At 32.3% G+C, this 16,451-nt stretch overlaps 2 protein-coding genes across 5 annotated transcripts in view; both read left to right on the forward strand.

Moving 5' to 3' along the window:
• The window catches only part of LOC107455526 (cysteine sulfinic acid decarboxylase), a 90,720-nt gene that overhangs the window by 54,744 nt on the left and 19,525 nt on the right, over positions 1 to 16,451 (forward strand). For all 4 annotated transcript variants that reach the window (XM_016073119.4, XM_016073121.4, XM_016073118.4 and 1 more), the window contains exons 4-6: positions 2,669 to 2,759; positions 4,701 to 4,807; positions 11,819 to 11,934. In XM_016073119.4, coding sequence (XP_015928605.1) covers positions 2,669 to 2,759; positions 4,701 to 4,807; positions 11,819 to 11,934 — 314 coding nt within the window. The remainder of the gene's footprint in view (positions 1 to 2,668; positions 2,760 to 4,700; positions 4,808 to 11,818; positions 11,935 to 16,451) is intronic.
• LOC147801134 (uncharacterized) lies at positions 6,430 to 7,891 on the forward strand. Its single transcript, XM_087155842.1, has one exon. The coding sequence runs from the start codon at positions 6,793 to 6,795 to the stop codon at positions 7,552 to 7,554; it is 762 nt and encodes a 253-aa protein (XP_087011968.1). The 5' UTR covers positions 6,430 to 6,792; the 3' UTR covers positions 7,555 to 7,891.

Consider the following 16,451-nt stretch of genomic DNA (forward strand, 5'->3'; position numbering starts at 1 on the left):
TGCTAGATGAATTCCACCCTAATGTCAACAAGGATATGAATTTTTCACTGCTAGATGAATTCCACCCTAATGTCAACAAGGATATGAATTTTTCACTGCTAGATGAATTCCACCCTAATGTCAACAAGGATATGAATTTTTCACTGCTAGATGAATTCCACCCTAATGTCAACAAGGATATGAATTTTTCACTGCTAGATGAATTCCACCCTAATGTCAACAAGAATATGAATTTTTCACTGCTAGATGAATTCCACCCTAATGTCAACAAGGATATGAATTTTTTGCTGCTAGATGACAAAGTTAACAATCAGAAAACTGCCTTAGCATGATGGAGATAGAATTGCCAGAATATCAATAAAATGGACAAAACGATATTTCGCGTGATGATAGGAGGCGGGGGGGGGGATTTTTCTTGTTATCTACCTATAATGAGGTGAAAAATTTAAATACCTCCATAAAGTTTGGTTCTTAATTACTGAAGTAGTGAAGCAGAGGGGGCCCCCAGAGAAGTTTTTGCACTGGGCCCCAATTAGGCTAAGTCTGGTTCGGATTTTACCATGGCCAGAGTAGTCTACTTATATTATTAGTCCATAAAGTAACCTATAGAACTATTCTATATTGTTCATTATCATTTTTGTCGTCTAATTTGGAAAATTTCAAGTTCAGAAAACCGATAGTGCCAAATGAGTTAAATTAAAATTCTTAGTCAAATTGAAGTTTACGAGGCCGATAGTTTGGCATAAGCACTTGTTAGAAAAGAATCATACTTAATCGCTCAGTCGGTAACTTGCCATTTTCTTTAAATGAATCAAATTGAAATTTTGTATTGAACTTTTCCAAAACTGGTACAGAACTGCTACAAAAGAATTCTACTGCATTTTTATTAGGACAATTTATGAAATTTAAATGCAATTATGGTGTAAGTTAAAATAAAGTTAAGGGAATCAAGACAAGGTCATGATAGACATATTTCATATTTATTTAAATAAACACTAACTTAAAACCGAAAGTGTTGGAGTTCTGTTGTTGACGTATGCCTGTTTAGGCAGAGGGTTCTTGTTGCGATTGTTCTTGTTTTCCAGTGGCGCCATCTATGGCCAAGAATTCGACTTCTGCCACACCATACGTCACACCCGTTTATAGGGCGGACCCATTCATTCATCCACAGATCGTAATTTTGACCTGAATCAGAGAACGATCGATCTCCAATCCAGTACCCCCAAAGGTATTGATTTGTTATGGGAACATGGAGGACTTTTGTGACTCGACAGATTTAACGTGAATCAGTCACTTTACTACACGGGGAGTATTCGGCCAGCGGGGTTCGAACCCACGAACTCTCGGACATGGTCCCAGCTCCCTACCGACCAGTCTATCCCGGTCCTTGTTGGAGTTCTCAGGGCTGTTTGTGCTCCGGGAAAAATCCGGATTTCCGGATTTTTCGCTAACTGTGATCCGGAAGTTTCCGGAGATCGAAGGTTAAGATGTTTAGAAAAATCATTGATCACAAAGGTTTCCGGAAATCAAATTTTCAAAGGTGGAACTTAAAAACTCAGTTTATTTTAATTTGTCTGTAAGGGAGAGCCAGGTACTTTATAAGCTTATATTCAAGATTAATATTAATTTTTTTTATCAGTAAATATTTATTATAATCATAAACTCAACGAAGAAAGACTTATTTGTAAATTTCAATTACTTCTTCAAATCATCATTGGTATGTGTAAATGGTATAGGTATGTGTAAAATTTTAAATATATTTTAAGTAAACTAAGAAATATTGAGAAAAAGAAAAAAACCTTGTTTAAATTTTTTTTCTTATTTTTCGATTTTAAATTTTTTTTTCTTACTCAAGAAATTTTCCGGAATTTTGACTTGGGCTCACAATCACCCCTGAGTTCTAGAAATGATTATTTTTTGTTAAATTCCTTCGTTGCTTTAAAGAGTAAAAATTTTGATCAAGGCGAGAATGGTGAAAGAAATATCATTATGAAGGCAATTTTGTCCCAATGATTAATCCAGGAGTTCGCTTGTCTTCTGGATTGGGTTCAAAATTACAAGATTAAAGAGTTGAACATTGGTAGTCGTAAACTCAGAAAGAGTTGGCTGTTCAAAGCTGTTTCTAAAATATTAAAAAAAAAACTTGGTACCGAGAGCCGTGGTGGCTCAGGGGATTAAGCATTCGTCTCACAATGAGATGACCCAGGTTAGAATTCCAGCAGTGGCTGGTTAATACGATTTCTGCTTCCAGCTCGCACCGACCACAACGCCAAAGTAAAGCATCCTCAGTGGTACAGGACTGCAGTCGGGTTAGCCTTGGGAGGTTTTCGTGATTTTCCTCTCCATGTAACGCAATTCGGGTCAATTCCATCAAAAAGTTCCTCCGCGAAGGCTTCTTTGTATAGTTTAAGGCTTGAGGAACTCTTTTTAATCATTAAAATGTTATTTGGTTTGAGGTTTATGAAGCAAGAATACTTTGGTTGATTTCAAGAACACTCATAAAGCAATAAAATATGGGTTGTCGCTTTACGCTCTCTAAAAGTCACTAAATAATGTCATTCTAATTTCTACTTCCTATTAATAGTGCTACCATGAAATAAATGTTTAAATATACTCTTTAAAATGCATTTGAAGAAGATAACTAATACAAATAAAACAATACTTTCAGGTCATCCTATGTTTGTGAGCCGACTCTACCAGGGCGTTGACGGATTCGGACTGGCAGGGGCGTGGCTTACAGAATCACTTAACACTAATCAGTAAGTAAATTATTATTATAAAAATATTTTTTTAATAAAAATGTCTAATGTGAAAGTATATTCTAATGTTAACTAGCTATGAACAATTTATCACTATTTATTCACCACTAAATATTTCAATGCGTTAGCAAACGTTTTGACATGAGTAATGTATGTACGAGTTTTACACTATGAAGAATTTTCAGAAACTTCCACGGCAATATTAGTTGCTGTATTCTTAATGCATTGTTTTTCTACGGTCCCATTCCAACGTCTTAGAAACGTCTGGAAATGTCCAAACTGGTATTCATGTTCAATCAAATCAAGAGGAGATTCATATGATTTAACCGCTTCTCTAATTATTTCGAGTTAAATCGGGTATGTATATATTGCAATTATTTATTATCCCAGGTAAACTCGGGCATAGCAGAATTCGTCAATACGCTTTGTTTTATCATGTTTTTATTCGGCCGGCAGCAATAATAATAATCTGCTGTGATTGGGCAATTTTTGTTTGGAAGTTTTGCAATTAGTGGAACTGCAGACGCGTTTTGTACAATTGTATATACGACGGTTGATGAATTCACATAGAAAGAAGAGTAAAAAAATTTCGTTCTCGAGTCTTCAGATTATGAAGATGTGAACGCATACAAAGACTAATATTTAACTTTTTTCATTTGCCCGAGATAATTTGGGATAGTAAACTGATGGTAAATTAAATATTTTTTACCCATAAAAAAATTAAAATTCCAACTTAGAACTTGTGTTTCATGTTTTGAAAGATTATTGCAAGACAAACAATGATTCTAAAAGGTTTTTTTGCTTTGTTTTGAGCTTTATTTTAAGGAAGTTATAAGAAAAATTAAGAGCTCAATTCTTCGCTTGAGAGTGCTCAAGAGACATTAAATACATCGTTAAAAAGTTTTTATTTAAAAACAGACAAGCATTCCAAAAAGTTTTCTTCTTAATGTTGGGCTTTATTTTAATGAATTTAAGATTAATAAAAGTTTTAAATAAATAAGTTCTACGTGTTTTTGTCGGAAAATGAATTTCAGAAGAATTTGCAAAAATTATAACATACCGCTATGCTAATTCAAACCATAAGCCATCAGAAATCGAAACTTTATTAGATAAATAATGTAATATGTAAAGGACAGCTTTTTTTAGATTAATGTTGTAAAATTTAAATTGCTGCTTTTTTAGATAGATGTTAAATTTAATTTTTACGTGCGATGGCGAGCAAGGAAAATACTTAGCAGCAATGATGATTCATTAGCACAATGATATCATTAAACGAATTCTCCGAAGGTCATTCGTCTTCTTACGGTGGATGAACTGCATGTTAGGAAAAGTGGGCTAATTTGCATAAGGAGTATGTGGCATTCGATTACTAATTTAATTAATCGATTGCTAAAAAAATAATAATTCAATAACATTTTAAATAATTTATTTAAAGCAAATGCATTTTAGTTTTAAATAATTGAAGCGCATTATACAATTGTTATATCTCTATATATTTTGCACTTTCAGAAAATAAAAATAAATAAATAAACTCTTAAAAATATTATTATTTACGCTTTATAGAAACATCTTGCTTTCCTGCATTTGGACTTAAATCAATCCCAGATAGTCCCTTGCGTAAAAAGTAATTGCGTTTAAAGAGCGAAGAAGTGATTACTTTTCTGATCAATGCTATTCTTTGATTCTTTCTCATATTCTATTAACCATCTTAATATTCAACATGCGCAATAAGTTGGCATAGTTGAAATCCTTTTATGAATAATTTCGGAATTAAGTATCTAATTTAAAAGAATAGTTTTATCATCAATTTCTAGTCTAGTGAAGCACTTATTCAAAATGTCGGTATTGCAGAAAAAGGTGAAAATAAGGAAAAACTACGCCAAATGCATGAGCTCTATTTAATTTTTTTTTAAATATCTAATGAAAAGTATTATTTTTTAGGACAACCTATGAAGTAGCTCCTGTGTTTGTTTTATTAGAGAATGCATTATTGGAAAAAATGATTAAGTTAGTTGGATGGGAAGATGGCGAAGGAATATTTTGCCCAGGTAAGAAATTCAGACAAGAAAAAAAAATAGTTAGCCTGTTTGACAAATATTAATTATTAATATTTTGAAATTACTTTTTACATTAAACATAGTATCTATGTTAAAAGTTTTCTAATAATGTTCATTGTAGAGTGCGTAAAATAAAAAGAAAATTAAAAAAAAGTAGAACATCATAAATAATTGAGGACAGAAAATGGCTCTATCGTCGACTGAGATTAATTTGCCAAATCTTTAAGAGCCAGCGAAGAGTTCATGAACTTCTCCATTAGTTAATAAAAAATGCCAATAAAAGCTTGGCGAAGAGCTTATAGAATTACTATATATTTCTTTAAAATTTATTTTTATTAATTTCTCCGTTAGTAAAAATTCAAAAACTAAGTGACAACTGAGATTATTTACTATCTTCTATCAAAAATTGTCTCGAAAGGCTATTTCTTTAAACATTACCTCTCACGGTGTAAAATGAACAAAAGAAGCTTGAGAACAGTTGCTATTCTATTTATTCTAGGCACAAGTTAAAGATTCTTGTTATAAAATTTAAGTAGATAATTATTAGCAGAAATAAGGAGAAAACAGAGAAGTAAAAAGATTCACGCTGTTTGAAAAAATATCTTGCCAAAGAAGATCGTTTTCTAGGAGATGGCCAGAGAAATGTTGGATTTCTCCACTTTATCTGGAAAACAGAATAACTTCTCATTGTCTTTGGTTCGAAGCAATCAAGTCACCATCATCATTAATAATTAAAAATTTTGCTAGGAATCGATTTAGTTTTTTTCTCTAGAAATTTTAAGACCACTAAATCTCATGCTTGCAAGTTAAATGATCTCTTATCAATTTGAATGTTTTTGTTCCAAATCGATCTTCTTTTCTTTGTTATATGTGATTAAGTCATGAGTAGAAATGTTAGCAGGGTGTAGTAGAATGCCTTTCTTCATTCTGAAAAAGTTAGTCAGAAATAGGCAAAGTTTCCCTCATTTTCCATAGATCATAGGGTTCATCAAAGCAAGTCGTGAAACAAAGTTATAATAGTTCCTCCATCATATCTCTCCAATTGCTATTATAGGCTACAGAAATAAAAACAATTAGAAATCTATGAGCTTCAGAAATCCTTACGAGCTTAACTGCTCAAAATGGCTAGGGTTCTCAAATTGTCTGCCAGACAGCTACTGAGTAAATTAATAATTTTCACGTCTCAATTTTCAACAGCCGCGATTTTTTAGGGAGGACTCAAAGTTAAATTATTAACTGTTTGGCACCAAAACTTTATTTACAGGTTCTGGGCAAAGTAACCCCAGTTGACGATAAATCTAAAAAAGGAAATTCTTCAAGTGAGTGAAGGAAAAAAAAAAATTCTTCTATTTACAGCTTTTCTCATTTCCCTCTAAGTTAAGAATTCTAAATGTTGTTTCGTTTAGTATTTAAATATACAGTCACTGGCCAAATTATAAGACTCACTATAAGATTCTATGCAAAATCTTAATTATCAGGTGATACTATACAACTTTATTGTTTTTATGGGAGTAAAAACGGTTTGCATTTGTTTACATTCGTGTAACGATCGCTTAAATAAGGCGATATACAATAGAAATTCAACGATTGGATAAATCTCACGATATATTATATATGTGGTGATAGGTTCGCCGCTCATCGTAAAATCAAGTTTATTTCATATTGTTATCTGTTTGTCTTTAATCAATTGTGTTTTTACTTATTTTTGAAGTGAACTGAAATAAGATTTCTGATGTCATCATATTAGAATTGTATAAATACCAGCACGCACATGACAGCCTGTCAGTATTTCTCTCATCACCTGCTGTGATGATGCTTCTTGTAAATCAAACCAACTTGTATATAAATGTAAATATGTTTAATAAAATATTAGTATCTCAAAGGAGCTATCTTCGCTTACCTCAATGGTGACCCGGATGTCTGACGATACAAGCAACTTTCATTTTTCATCATCGAATTAATAGGAAACTGCAACTATGGCGGAATCGTCTGCAGTAAAAATTCCCATCTTCAATATCTCTGATCCACACCTGTGGTTCCATATGGTCGAAGCAACTTTCCAGCTTGCGACACCGAAGCCGATTACGGAAAGCAAAACAAAGTTTAACTACTGCCTCGCCCATCTACCTCCTGAAGTAGCCGCAGTTGTAAGGGACGTCATTATAACTCCTGACGCAGAAGATCCTTTCAAAAAGCTGAAAGAAGAAATTATTGCACGCTGCGGGGAAACAAAGTCCCAGGAAATTCGACGTTTACTCTCCGGAGAGCAACTAGGTGACAGAAAGCCTAGTGAACTCTTGCGCACTATGCAGAGAAGAGCTGAATCCCACAAAATCTCAGATTCTCTACTTTTGGAACTATTTCTAAATCAGCTACCGCAGCATGTTCAGTCGATATTGGCCGCAATCCCTTCACTAAGTTCAACTAGAGCAGCAGAAATCGCTGATAAAGTAATGGAAGTGTCAACTTCAAGTGAAGTTAGCGTAGTTTCTTCAAACCAACAATGCACCTTTGAGCTTTCAGAAGAAGTTAAAGCACTACGAAAAGAAGTAGCTGCATTGCGGACACGCAGCAGGTCTCGCAACCGGAATTATGCACAGTTTCGTAATCGTCAAAGCCAATCCTCATCTCCACATCGAAACTCCAAAATGTGCTTCTATCATCGGAAATTTAAATCTGATGCTAGAAAGTGTGTCAAACCCTGCATCTACCAGAAAAACCAAGAAAGGCAAGAGTGAATGCGACTAACATCTTGCCTCCAACAAATTGTCGCCTTTTTGTTAGAGATAGACAATCTAACAAACAATTTCTAGTGGATACCGGAAGTGACTGCTCAATTATTCCAGCAAATAAAAAAGAAAAAACTCTTTCTCCTATTCAGACTTTTAAAGCTGCGAACAATACCATCATAAAAGTATACGGTAAGAAATTGTTAACTTTAGACTTCGGTCTTAGACGAAAGTTTAATTTTCCATTTTATATTTGTGATATAACTAATCATATTATAGGTGCAGATTTTTTATACTATTTTAATCTTAAACCTAATATTAGAAAACGTTGCTTAAATGATATTACTACTAATTTAAATTCTCATTGTATTTTTAAAACTGCTGACATTATTTCAATTAAAACTGTTCTTGGTGAAAATTTTTATGAAAAATTGTTAAACGAATATCCTGAAATAACGAAACCTATTTGCTCAGACCAAATTGTTAAGCATAATGTTGTACATCATATAGAAACTTTTGGTTCACCAGTTTTTGCTAAACCTCGGCGTCTAGCGCCTGATAGGCTAAAAATAGCAAAAATGGAATTTCAACATATGTTAGATTTAGGCCACATGCGCCCATCCAAAAGTAATTTTTCATCACCTTTACATTTAGTTCCCAAGAAAAATAGTTTGGACTGGCGTCCAGTAGGTGATTATCGAGCTTTAAACGCTCAAACTGTTAAAGATAAATATCCAATTCCTAATATTATGGATTTTACTAGTGAACTACATGGAACTAAAATATTTTCTCACATTGATTTAATTCGAGCTTTCCATCAAATACCTATAGCCCATGAAGATGTACATAAAACTGCAATAATAACTCCTTTCGGATTATTCGAAAGTACTCGTATGCAATTCGGACTTTGCAATGCAGCCAGTACTTTCCAACGCTTTATTGACGAAGTAACTAGAGGCTTGGAAGGCGTTTACGCTTTCATAGATGATATATTAATAGCTTCCGAAACCCCCGAAGAACATGTAAAATATTTAAAATCACTTTTTGATAGACTGCAGTATTTCGGTTTAACAATAAATCCCTCTAAATGTTTATTTGGTCAGAATAGTTTACAATTTTTAGGTTTCAAAATTTCCGAAAAAGGTATTCAACCTTTAAGTGATCGCGTTAATGCAATTCTAAATTTTCCAAAACCAAATACGATTACTCAATTACGTAGATTTCTAGGATTATTTAATTTTTATCGACGCTTTATTCCTAATGCAGCTCATATTTTATCACCTTTAACGAAGTTTTTAGAAGGACAACGAAATATTAAGAAATCTAACAAATCATCAAAAAAATCTGATTTACCGTTAATTTGGACCGATACTTCAAACAAATCTTTTTCTGATGCAAAACAAGCAATAGCCGATGCAACTCTATTAAAATATCCTAAACCTGGTGCTAATTTAAGTCTGTGGACTGACGCGTCTGATTTTGCAATCGGCAGTTCTTTAATGCAATATCAAAATAATGAGTGGGAACCAATTGCATTTTTCTCAACAAAATTAAATAAAAGTCAGCAAAATTGGTCAACATACGATCGCGAATTATTGGCAATATGCGCGTCAATTAAAAAATTTCGTCACATGCTTGAAGGTAGAAGTTTTACTATTTTTACTGATCAAAAACCTCTAATTTATGCGTTTAAACAAAAACCTGAAAAATGTTCCCCACGCCAATTCAGATATCTTGATTATATTTCTCAATTTTCAACTGATATTAAACATGTAAAAGGAAAATCTAATTCAGTTGCTGATACTCTATCGCGAATAGAAATAAATGCAATTTCAAAACCTCCATTAATAGACTTTAAAAAACTATATTCAACTACAAATTTAATTTCTAAACGATTTGTGTGGCCCAACATGAAAGTAGATATCAAAAATAAAGTTCGTTCTTGTGAGAAATGTCAGCGAGCTAAAGTTTTTCAACACACTAAAGCTCCTTTTAGTACATTTGCTTAACCCGACGCAAGATTTTCCCATATTCATCTGGATTTTATTGGTCCACTTCCTATTTCTGAAGGTAAGCAATACTGCCTTACAATAATAGATAGATTCACGAGATGGCCAGAAGTTATCCCTACTACGGATATGACTGCCGAGACCACCGCAAAAGCTCTTATTCACGGTTGGATCTCTAGATTTGGCACACCCGTTACTATAACTACCGATCAAGGCCGAAATTTTGAATCAACTCTTTTTCGAAATCTCACTAATATTTTAGGCAGTAACCACATCCATACTACTTCATATCACGCGCAAAGTAATGGAATGATAGAACGATTTCATAGACAACTTAAAAGTTCTATAATAGCGCAGGAAAATAATAAATGGACAGAAATTTTACCAATTGTCTTATTAGGTATTCGCACAGCTTTAAAAGCTGATATTAACGCAACTTGTGCACAACTTGTTTATGGTACTTCCTTACGTCTACCTTCGGATCTTTTAAACACAAATTCTTTATCTCCACCAGTAACAGAAAATTATGTCACAAATTTAATGGCCGCAATGAGAAAATTAAGTCCTGTACCAGCATCAGCACACAGTAAAAATAAGTTCTATATTAATCCTAATTTAAAATCTTGTTCTCATATATTTTTAAAAGTAGATAAAATTCGTCCTCCACTATCACCTGCATACACCGGACCACACCGTGTAATTGAACGTTCTGAAAAAACCTTTATTATTGATTTTCATGGTAAGAAAATAACTGTCTCAATAGATAGAATTAAACCAGCTTTTCAAATATCTGAGAAATTAAAAATAAATAAAATTCCAATGGTCGAAAAGCAATTATCTCCAACAAAGGAAGAAAAGCCAATTGTAACAAAATCTGGTCGCCGTGTGCATTTCCCAAAATATTTTGTTAAAGAATATGGAATATAAAAGCATCTAAATATTTTGTATCTATTAATTGTATTCCAATTTCCAAGTTAATTTTTTTTTCCTAATTAAGACATATATTTCAATTTACTACTTTGTATTTTATGATTGTTTTTTTAACAATCATTATTGGTATCGTGACTTTGTCACTGGGGGGATACTGTGTGGTGATAGGTTCGCCGCTCATCGTAAAATCAAGTTTATTTCATATTGTTATCTGTTTGTCTTTAATCAATTGTGTTTTTACTTATTTTTGAAGTGAACTGAAATAAGATTTCTGATGTCATCATATTAGAATTGTATAAATACCAGCACGCACATGACAGCCTGTCAGTATTTCTCTCATCACCTGCTGTGATGATGCTTCTTGTAAATCAAACCAACTTGTATATAAATGTAAATATGTTTAATAAAATATTAGTATCTCAAAGGAGCTATCTTCGCTTACTTCATATATAATAGAATATTTATTTAGGTATTATATTATTATTTTGTAATAGTAATTAGATCAAATTATTAGACGCCCTGTAGTTTTTTAATAATTGCATGCTTTGCACGAGTTTATATGTAATACTTCTATATTTAAACATACATGTAATCGGTTTTAACCAAGAACAAACCATGCGTTTTATCATTGGCACTTTCAGAGCTTGCCATTTCGTGTGGCACATTCTAGGGTTGCCATTTCAAAGTTTCTCCAGTTTTTCAAGAATGGTATTCAACATTCTTCGTAAAAACTTATGATTTCTTATAAATTTTTTGTTACGTATTTTTAGTCTTCAAATGTTGATCTAAATGACTTTTTATTTCAAATTTTCTCGCTTCTAAGGTGCAATTTCAGTTGTTCGTAGAACAAACTTTAAAATTACTAATTAATTGGTGTATTGGTGCAAACGATATTTTTGTTATGCTTCGTTTAACTCTATCATTTTATTGAGTGCTGGAAGGATATAACTTGTCCCTCTATAGAATTCTATGAAAAACGTATGTGTACGATATTCCATCTCTGTATTTTTAAAAGCTCCACATTGTTATTAAAACGTTGTAGTATGTTGAAATATGATATAGTCTAAATAAAGATATTATACTGTTATTTCAATCTTGTGTAAATATTTAGCCTAATGTTGACTTTCGATTTAAAAATCAAAAATTCAACTCGACATAGGGACAATTTTGCAGATTGTCTCTATTGCTACAAAAAATTATTATAATTCGAATTTTATTTTCGTTTGTCGGTCTTTTATTATCTAAATAATACAAATTTTAAACGAATAAAGATAATGGTGTCTGTATTGAATTGAAATTTACCTAAATTGAATAACAGAATTATCCATTTGCAGGTGGGTCAATGGCAAATATGTATGGAATGTCAGTTGGACGCTTTCATGCTGATCCTTCAGTAAAAACTAAAGGCATACGGGAGTTACCTCCTTTAGTGTCATTTATATCTGATCAGGTAAGATATTCACGAGAGATCATTTTAGTTGCAACGGAATAGGTTCATATAAATCTGATTTGCGTTTATTTTCCCGCAAGCAAATTGGAGAGAAAATGCTGTGTTATAACGAAAAAAAACAATGCTTTTGCATCGAATTTTAATGATGTTGTTGCCTTAAACCAATAAAGCAAGGGGTACATATGTTCTTGTTTTCCAGTGGCACTATCTATAGCCAAGAAATCGACCTCTGCGGTTTCTGCCACACCCGTTTATAGGGTGAACCCATTCATACATCCATTAATTTATCCACAGATCGCAGTTTTGACCTGAACTAGAGAATGATCAATCTCCAATTCAGTAACTTCAGAGGTATAATTTGTTATGGGAACATGAAGGACTTTGTGACCCAACAGATTTAACGTGCACCAGTCACCATGTTCTTCGACCGACTAGATTCGAACTCCCGCTCTCACGAACTTGAGTACAGCGCCCAGTCTACAAGACTATCCCGGCTTTTAATAGCCATCGACTTTTAATAGCTAAGTTACGTTACGACTTTTCATAGTAAGTCGTGGTTTTCCTCTCCATGTAACTCAAATGAGAATTAGTATCATGAAAAGGTCCTCCACAAAAGCAAACTTCTCCCAATACTTGATCCAGGAGTTCCCTTGTCTTGTGACTTAAGGCTACTGAGTTGAACATTAGTTGCAAACACAAAAACATTAGGTCGGCTGTTCAACCACGGTTATAATATAAAATAAAATGTATCCTGTTAAATTTACTTGTCAGTTTTGCATTTTTTACTAAATGAGGGATAATAAGTATTATAGTTTTGAAAACCAGAATTTCCGGTAAGCTGTTATCATATAAGCGGAAAAAATATAAAATGAATGGTTTAAACACCCTATATTTTATTTACAGGAATTACATTTTTTTTCATACATTACGGTAATTTTACCAGACTATTTTTTCCTGTGCATGTTTTAAAATTTATTATTTTTGTTTTACTTAATAGTATCGCATTTAGTCAATGTAAAAGTGGGGCAACTCCAATTATTGTCTAAACTCTAAATATACCACGCACCCTAAAATTACCAGCTTTCCGGCCAAATTTTCATGACCCGGTACCCGGTTGTTACTCGGACCCCAAAAAATGTATTACCCGATACTGGGTACCCAGACCCAGTTTTTTGTCTCAAGACTCGGAACCGGGTACCCGGACACGGACACTATTACCGGATATCCAGTGTCTAGTAACAATCATTTATGTTCATCACAACCAGATTCAGAATTATAGAAACCTTAAAATTATTCAGATGTGTAGTTTTGGAAATCCATGTACTACTTAATCAATATCCTAATCATCAAGCAAAAAGGAAAACTGATTAAGCACTTTTAATTTTGGGCAGAATTTTAATTTAGAGGAACCTTGGTAAAATAGACATGTATTTCTCGCATAGCGAATTGTGTTTTTATTATTTAGGTTAATAGGGTTAAGCATATAGAAATATAATGGAGCAGTTGCAAAAAAAAAATAATAAATAAATAAATAAATGTTTTAGTACGAATGACACATTTATTGTACTAATGCTATTACTAATTTAAAAATCATTGAAGATAAATATAGTTAAACAAAGACACACGTGAAAACAAAGAAGATTATTTTAGTAAAATTTGATAAATAAATTTTTTGAATGTAGTTTCTGTTTTAAAGACAAAACAGACCTTTTTCCTTTAACATAACTCAACAAAAAACTCAATTGTAAACATTTTATTACTCACTCAGTATAAATTGACTTACGTTTAATATTGAGAAGAAGCATGTATGAATAAAATTGGCCATCAGAAATTTTAAACTAAATTTTTACTAGAAAGCGTATTTTTTACTCATTATCGCTCAATTAATTCAATTTTCAACCGCTCTCAGGTAAAAGTTCGTTTACCATCGAGTTAACTATAGGAGTTTTTTATCTCCGTGTTAAGTCCCAGTTTTATAGAAAAGTTGTTTTTCAGGAAAGTAAATTTGCCACTATTTTTTGTTGCTCGATCTAGAAATTACTTGTTCTTTTGAAGACTCAAAATTACTAGGACAGGGAAATTAAATCGTAACAGCAACACAGTTTTATTAATATTCTGCTCAACATAAGATAAAATTTCTTACCGAGAATTGAGAAACTTAAATTGTACTAAAGTAGATATCATTGCACATAAATTAAGTCGATACATTTCCAATGATTAAAAGTTGAACACGGAAAGTTAAAACATTTTTCATTTAATATGCATTATCATTTTAAATAAAGTTATCATCGAGGAATCAACCATCAATTGCTGCACATTGTTGGAATCTTGGGCTTAAATTCAATTTCGACAATGCCAAAATTATTTCCACCCCTATCACATTAGCTCATCTTGATGCCCTAGAATCTTGTTTTATTCATATGAATTCTGAATCCCTTGTTAACGTCATTCTTTCCTCACAACTTCTCTCCATAACGCGTGGAAATGCATTTTACCCCGATTTGCCCCTCTCTGCCCCTGTGTTCTTTTTCGCTTTTTTTTTTTTGCATCTTTTTTCTCTTTTGACAACTTTGGTTTTTCTAGTTTTGTTTCTCAAGTTTACTTTTAAATTTTTCGTTGGGCAATTTTCGTTTTATATTTCAAATCATATTTGCTTTCTCTCATTCCCATCTGGTATATCTTGAAAATAGTTGCCTGCTTTTGAGCGCTTGAAACATATCGGCTGCTACTTTGTATTCATATATTTTTGAAGTGAATGAAGTTTAAAATCAGGTAATAATATCATTTTGTTAAAATATTTTAAAAATATCACTCGTTAAGCAGAAGCTATATGAAGTCTGCTATCAACAATTGTCTCCATTTCATAACGAATAACTTCGTTAATCATTCTACATCCAAACAATAAATACCAATTTCTTTTAGAAAAATTTGTTTTAACAAAATCTAAAAATGAAAACATATAATTTTATTTATATAAGCTTTTATAAATTTTCCCGAACTATATGTTCTAATATATTTGTTCCATAGAAATGCGATTTTTATACTGTTATATAGAAATGCTATATTACCTGTCCGAATACCCGGAAACAGATATGTAATAAATCCAAATTTTACCAGATATCCAGTACGAGCCGGGTAATAAATAAATTTTTTCCCAGGTGCGCGGAGCTGGCCGGGAAAAAGATACAATTTTTACAAGGTACCTGGACTCGTCTAAAATTTAGGACCTGTTAAATCTGTACACTGTTAGAAATGTCTCGGAAAAAGTGGTTAAATAACCATATTTAATCAAAACAGCCAAATAACCATAAATTAAATGGTAATCGAACTGTTAAATCTGAGAAAAACTGTTTATTAACCGCTTTCACTTGGTACGGTTAAACAACCAGAATTTTATCGCTCCAACTAGGCAACTACTTTTTTGCAATTGCGTACATATCATAGCCGATCGGCCTTATCTGTCAATCTCATGACCAGCGGAACTGGAGTTCGAGTCCTAGTGTTGACACCACAATATTTCCTCCATTCCCTTCAACAAATGAAAAATTTCCAGAGTCCGGCACTCTCCAATGCCCATTACCTGACGAAAAGCCAAGCTCCTATATCTACTTAAATAATTAATTTCTTTTTACGTTTTTGAAAAATGCTTGTTGTAAATGGTTAAAAAACCGTATAGTTTTGTATTCATGGATTTATAACCATACTTTTTGTAAATGGTTTCAAATGGTTCATAAAGGAAAAAAAATGTTCTTTACCGTAAAATTTACGGTTAATCGGATGGACACACAGCTGCCAGTTATTTTACCGTATTATTAAAATGAAATTTTAACAGTGTAGTGTAAACAATAGAAAATAACATTCTATGAATACTAGATTCCTATTTAGATTCAAAAAATATTTGCGAAAAACTCTACTTTAATATTATTTACAAAGGTGTAACTCACTTTTATTATACTGAACAACCCAAACTGCAGATATATTCCATTAAATTCCTAGCATCAATAAATAAATAAAGTCACCACACTTATTGAAAATTATATTTATTGCGTTTATGACGGAAAAAATAGATATTATTAATCTATAAAGAGAAGCGCATTTAACCGGTTTGACCAATTTCAAGTTTCTGACATCGTGCGAGTTTACAGAAACATTAAAAGCTTTTTAATGTTGTTTGGCAAAACAAAGTTAACAAAAATTTTGGTGCAAAAAGATAAATATTTTTATGATTCACCTTGACCAAAAAAATAAACAGACAAAACATTCAATATCAATGTCAAGTGCGTTTTATAATTTTTAAACTAGTTCTTCTCTAAGAGCTCTAAATATTGTAAGCAAAAGATGAAACGATAGAAAGGTAGATTTTGTCAAATTTGATACAGAATAAATTTTCTAATAATTAAAAGTTTCGGGGAAATTGAAATTTTCAGAGACAATGTAAAAGTTAAGTTATCGGGTGTCCCAAAAATGTTCGACGATTTGAATAAATTGAAGAAGATAAAAATGAAGTTTGTTACATT

The sequence above is a fragment of the Parasteatoda tepidariorum genome, chromosome 12 (assembly GCF_982258835.1).
Source record: "Parasteatoda tepidariorum strain Cologne lab strain chromosome 12, Ptep-v5.0, whole genome shotgun sequence".
Lineage (NCBI taxonomy): Eukaryota > Metazoa > Arthropoda > Arachnida > Araneae > Theridiidae > Parasteatoda > Parasteatoda tepidariorum.